Source organism: Echinococcus granulosus, assembly GCF_000524195.1.
Source record: "Echinococcus granulosus chromosome Unknown EG_S00006, whole genome shotgun sequence".
Taxonomy (NCBI): domain Eukaryota; kingdom Metazoa; phylum Platyhelminthes; class Cestoda; order Cyclophyllidea; family Taeniidae; genus Echinococcus; species Echinococcus granulosus.
Genome location: NW_020170386.1, coordinates 665,381 through 671,948, shown reverse-complemented (window position 1 = coordinate 671,948; position 6,568 = coordinate 665,381). Strand labels below are relative to the sequence as shown.

The window sequence follows — 6,568 nt, the reverse complement described above, 5'->3', positions numbered from 1 at the left end:
CGTTTACCTTAGGAACCTCGATTTCGCATTGCTTTAAATAAAAGCTTAATGTTGATTCTCATTTGTAGTTGTTTTCTAATAAATCATCCAGCACGTATACCTCCACTTTAGGGTAGTTGCAAGTTGCTAAATCATTAGTCAAAAATCAGATTTTTCGACACACTGAATACCAGATATGGCTTCTGGTTACAGAACATGACAAAAATATTACTAATGTTTTCGACCAATTTGGTTACTTCTCTACAGTTGCACTCCATCTGAATAAACCCTAACTCAATATGCATTGCTTTCCTCCTCCTTTGGATCCTGGTTTTTCACCAATTTTTAATGGTATGACATTGTTTTCATTCCGATGCCAGACACCACTCACTGTAATCTACGTTGTACGCACGATGAAAGGTGATTTAGCCCCTTGCTTATACGGTTCCAATCAAACCAATCAGTGGGCAAATAGGAGCCAAATAAGAAATTTTATGCTGCTGAACAACATGTGAAAGTTTGAAGAAAGTTGCACTATTGTAGCGTTTGAGGGAGGCAAGGAAACCAAACTCTCCTTTACGATCTAATCTCAGGCAGTCAGGGTAGTGTGAATAATCGCTTCTTCCCCTAAAAAAAGACAGAACTGCAGCACACCACTCAGAATTTTTTTTTTATTTTCAGTCGATGTATTATGAATAACAGAAATAAGGGCCCACATGATATATTACCTATAATGCATTTTGTATCAAAATCTTTGGCCATCAGACTGTTTTTTGTGCTTATTAACTTGAGGCTGACATGACATGAACTAAGATTAGCTTGCATTTTCCATTGCCAACGTCACGGCTATTGCTCATAAGGTAGGTTTCAGTTAAAATGAAATTACAATGGAACTTAAAACGACTGGCGCCTCTTAACTAGACTTTAATTTGTTTCGACCACTTTTGGACAGGGTCATTAATGGTCAACAAAGTTGTGCAAATATCACGTATTTTAACGTTTACATGGAAGTGTCATTTCAAATCTAGTTAGATCAGCTTTACGCATTTTGCTTGTAGCTCCACTCGCCTAACATTTAAACTTCTGTTCTACTGTCCCTCTAGGTCGTGGAGGATGTCTATATCCATACCACAACAAATTAATTGCCCTCTATTGTCATGCTCTTAACATAGTGAAATATCGAGGTTACCGGAATCCCACTTTAACATTTCCCAATTCCAAGTGTGAAACTATTCTTTTGGTGGGCATTACCAAATTTGGCTTGACCTACTACTGGGTTTTAATTTACTGAATTAGTAAACCGTAAATCCAATATCATTCAAACCGATCTAACCTTTTCGTGTTTGCAGATGACTGATCGAGAAAGGGAATAAATCTAACTAATGCAGCAACTCGCACCGCAGGATGGCTTATAAGGTAAGAGGTGGGAGAACAGCTGGCGTTGCTCCAAATTCACTTTTCATACACTTAAAATTAAAACGGTTAATTTTTCAACGTTCAATTTTTACGCTTTTCTTTAAGTACACTGCTAATGCAATCAGCAGACACTACACCAACACAGACAACTGGAAGCTGTAATAAAGGAGGAGTGGGCAAGAGTCCAAGTAAATTTGCTGTTTGATCAAAGGGTTTCAAACTGCAGAGTAGAACACCGACACTTGCAAGAGTTGCCGACCTGGTCTAATACGAGGCAAGAGATGTGCATTTCCGGTCTGTGCTAACACAGAGGCAGAAATACAGCATCTTGATACAGCTCCTGCCTATACATCAACTTACCTGGAGAAGACATCAACTGACTCTGACAACCTGCTCATTTCCCGTGCTGCAACACGTGAAGATAAGCCAAAAAACAATCTCGAAAACTAGTTGATGTGCTTCTTCCATTGATGAATTTTTAAGAACCGTGTTAGGCCAAGGAAATGGAAACATTTTTTAAGCGTTCCACTTACCAACTAAGACAGCTTGATAAGTGATTTTAGAAATGTATCATTAGAAGCAGAATACAAAGTAATCGTTTGTTCCTACTTTTTATGTTTAATGCACGAAATAATTACATTAACTTATGCAGACCGTGAAAAGTTATGGGTACAATTCACAGCTCGTGAACAATAAATTTATATCTCATAAATTTATAAAGGCATCATGATTCGCATGGAAATTGTCCAAGCAAAATATTCGAACAAGCTTCTGCCACAAGAAGTAAAACGCCAAGGAAGTCTTAGAGGTCGCTTTTTAAAACATGAACGTGTGTTGCACTTCCACAGGCCCCAAATTACTTTTAATAGCACATTTACTGTTCCCCAGTGGATCACTGCACTGCCTAACCAACATGCTTCAAAGTAGGCAGTCGACTTCACCCTGTATCCATAGTGGAGAGTAATAACATGCTCCACAGGTGTTATTTTAAATGGGCTTAAGCTGCAAAAGGAAAGATGAGTGTCGTTTCGTCTCAATTCCCCATTCAGATCTCAAATCGTAGTGACATATTTACATTAAGCCGATACCAAAACGTGAAGACATTCCAATGTCATCGTCTTAATTTGAACCATAAAACTATATCGCACATTGACGACGATGTTATAGATGTACGAAAGGCATAAAACGGTGATAAATTACAGAGTTTTGTGTGTGAAATAAACTGATAAATCCATTTCAAATAATTCCATCATACCATCTAAAATAACACATTGCAATCCTCGCTGATTCCCCCCAATCCAATCTTAGGTCACTCTTTAGACACCATATAAAGTTGAAATAAATACGACAATCCATTTCATTTCGGCCGAAGCATGTCAGTTGGAATATTTACGCCACTTTTAAAATATGTTGCAGTTTTCCCCACTTTTCTTACTATTAAAAAAAACGGTTTTCACAGTGCTCACTTGATAAGGGACTGGCACTCTCTGACACCAACCAAAGATAGGAATATTAAACCGAAATGCGAGGAAGTGGAAAAAACATGGCAATCCCTTTGCTTTTAAAATATAATCTAAATTTAATTTGTGATAAGGAGCTATGTCTCCACAAAAAATCAAACTGTAGTCTATTTTTACAATACGCATCCCCAAAATGACCGTAGAAACCTACGATGCAGGAAAATTCGGTAGCAACGAAAAAAGGCAATTTTGGGAAGACAGAGATCTACAGCAGCTTGAAAAAGCTCTTTAACATAGTATTGACTGCATTAATAGTTTCCTCCGTGAGAGCTGCCACTCATCCCAAGAAAATGAGAATTTGAGACGTATTCTTCGCACCTTCTCAAAAACAGGCTGGCATTTATTCTCGAGTTTATGTTTTGTAAATGAATGGTTTTGGTGCTCTGAGAGAGGGATGACGCTCCCGTTGGGATCCTATTGAAATTCTGGCAATGTGAAAGAGAAAAGTATGGCATAATAATTTAACACTTCTCTGTGCTGGTGCATCTATCCAACTGCAGGTACACATAAGGTCATATTCAAATCGGTCGTAAACGATTTCGGAAAAATTGAAAGATAGCGGCCACCTCCGTACTTGTCTTTGGATTATTTCACTAAGTAAACATATAGAAAATTGGGAAATTCAAAAACGAAATTTGGAAGTAGGTATTGTTTTGCGAACCAGACAAACATTTTGGCTAATTGCAATGGAAGGTATATTTGGTTGCATATTGCAGAATGAAGGAGTCATTGTTATTTTAACGACGTTGAAGGTAAAGCGTATACAAATGGCCAACAAGCCAACAAGTCAGTAGGCGACCGTGTGTCCAAAGCCAAAATATGGCATCAATCTAAAGTAGAAAATACATGCTTTGAGGAATTGTGAAACTTTTGCATGAGCATTCACTGTAATTATTTTTCTGAGATTAAAGACAATGGAGTTAGCTATTTTGTGATCGCCATTGAGAAGAACTTTCCCTTCTTCTCCATTGGAACGCTCACAGTTAACGATTGAAGTAGGATGATTTAAATGGCTTCCTTAATTCTACTGAACTTAGCGGTAGTAAAAGCTGAAATTAGCGAGCTTGCAAATCCAGAAAAGGTGGATATTTTTCCATCTGCCGAATGCCTCATTACCAGTAATTACCATTTCCGTTGCAGAGAGACGTGTGTTCATTTCCACAGGCAACTTTAATTATACATTATCAATGCGAGGGACATAAAAAGACTATCATGGATGAGAAAAGTTGGTGATTAGCAGGTATGAGAGAATTTGTGGGAACATGACTTTCAAAGTGAGAGCCTTGCCCACTAGAATTTCACCGAGTTGTTTCTGCAATGTTAGCCGTTTGCTGATTTCGTGTTTTTTTTCTTTGACTTCGGCTGGTCGCGGACAGCCTAAGTGACGAAGTGGGCCTGGTGGAGTAGGTTCTAGTATGCACTGAGGCCGCATGGGCTGCAAAAGAAGTGATTGTAGCAGATGCTGTAAGTGATGGATGGTTCATGAAAATTTGATCCAGTCCTTAAAAAGGCATGAATGGCTTTTAAATCAACCTTAATGATAAAATTATTGCAAAAATAATTGCCTCCTAACTTCACCAAAGTCAAGTTCATCAGAGAGTATCAGGGTCAGGGACTAAAAATGACTCGAATAGATTTTTTGTGGTTATTCTCAAACACACCAAGCGATGTTAAAAAGGTGGGAAGTTTAGGGCTGCAAATGACGTTTCTCACACTGTTAACGCTAATGCGTGTCATTAAAGGGCAGAGAGTGGTCCTACAAATCCATTGTTTACAAAATCCATGAAAATAATAACAAAATGACCATAAAAATAATGCAGCCCCAATTCACGATTTTTTTTAATTTTTCCTCATCTTATATTTGTCAAAATGGCGATTAGAATTGTGAGACTTCCTTGGTCCAATTCACGATTGGTCACTAGCGTCGTAAATAAAGTGACAACGAAAGGCTCCATCGCTCATCACATTAAATTAGCCAAACGTCGGTGAAACTTCACCACCCTTCAGGAAACGAATGCGTAAATTCCCTAAAATAATTTCAGCAAGGTGGTTGCGACGTGACTATTTGCTTGTACATGCAAGTAGCTTTTGGATTGCTATGAACAGTTAGTTGGTCACTTCCCCGGTCATCTAATGAGTAGAAAATAACAAAATCAAATTTGTGCATAGTACTGTGCTCAAACTAAAGTTGAAAACTCACTACCCAATTGTTTCTCCGTCTCCTCAAAAGCTTGTAGAATTGAATAAGGTTATCGGCTCTCCGAAAGTGTGAACTCACTAGGAATACTGAAAATAGATGGGTATGCCGTTAAATGCATGAAATTCGTCTTCTACACATCTTAAAACTACGAGATTGGATTGCTAGGACTTAATTAATAGGACCCTGTGCAGTGAGGCTTCTATGCAGTTCCAAGTATTCAAGTGTTTGCGTCAGATGAAAAATGCTTTGCTAAACGTTGTTCCATTAAAAACCCTAAACCTTCGAAATTCTGAGACTTGTTTGGTTTATCACTAGGATTTTTCGAAAGTTTAGGGTGGGAGGTAGATTCTGCCTCCCAGAAATATCGAGCCGTTTCGTAAGCGCCCTAATTTCATCAGGATATGCACTCCAGAACGGGTTTATTATCTTGCTTTTCTGGCATTCTTGAAGTTCAAAAAGCTTAGTGAACCCGGAATAAGGTAATTTAGTTTCACATAAGCCACAAAACTGTGAATTCATTATAAATTAGGAGTCAAGAGGCCTCCGGACCGCCCATGGATGACGAAGTGCACTGAAGGGAAATATGCGCAAGCACTTGGCCATCCATTGCCCATCACACTGCATACGTACCCACACGCTAGGCCATGCACGCACCCGTCAGCTCGTCCGTCCTCCTGTGTGTCTGTCTCACGCGCCTACGCGCAACGAACGAAGATGCACCTGTCTGTCCATCGCGTGGTGCGGCGCACGTATCAACACGCACACACGTGCGCACGCAAATGGGCACACGAGCCAACACACCTATGAGACCACGAGGCGCGCGACAACTCATAGTCGGGAAACAGGTGTCTGGTAGCGCACTCAAGGTGGCATCGCCCCTGCTGAGGGAATTAACTCTTCCGTGCAAAAGGGTAAGTAAGCGTCAACTTTATTTTTTTGCTCTTCCCCACTGGTCTTAGCCTTAGGGTGCTCATAAATCGTTTTAATTTGCACGCCCAACCCAAAACGCTGGTTTCACTGACGAAAATCATAACAGAATGTGTCGTAACAAATGACTGAGGTATTGTGACTGAACTGAATTAACTTGGTCTTGCCCTCATTTAAAATGCACGTCGTTAAAAAAAATAAGTAGAAAAGTATGAAGTTTTAGTAATTTTGCTAAACTACCTTACCAAGTAAGATTACTTTTCCAAATCTATGGGCCTATACACTAGCGGAGTATTTATTACCCCAAAAAACCAAAGCTATAAATTAATTCAATTCAGGGGGGTAATGAGCATCATTTCGTTTCCCTAATCAGAGTTCCCGTGGACTGATAATTGTGTTGATCTGCGCACGAAACATGCTCGAAAGTTATTAAAATAACCTATATATCAAAAAATTTAATCTAAGCCCATTAGAATGAATGGAGATGGGAATGTGCTGACATATGCTACTAAATAGACTAATGTCT

General features: G+C 39.2%; 1 protein-coding gene across 1 annotated transcript in view; it reads left to right on the top strand. All coding sequences in view use genetic code 11, as the record gives it.

Moving 5' to 3' along the window:
* EGR_01575 (hypothetical protein) overlaps positions 1–6,568 on the top strand; it is a gene marked incomplete at both ends in the record, with an annotated part of 9,004 nt that overhangs the window by 1,968 nt on the left and 468 nt on the right. Inside the window, 5 exons of the mRNA XM_024490824.1 lie at positions 661–747; positions 1,959–2,080; positions 2,117–2,318; positions 3,514–3,667; positions 5,566–5,594. Of these exons, the coding sequence (XP_024354689.1) occupies positions 661–747; positions 1,959–2,080; positions 2,117–2,318; positions 3,514–3,667; positions 5,566–5,594 (594 nt within the window). The remainder of the gene's footprint in view (positions 1–660; positions 748–1,958; positions 2,081–2,116; positions 2,319–3,513; positions 3,668–5,565; positions 5,595–6,568) is intronic.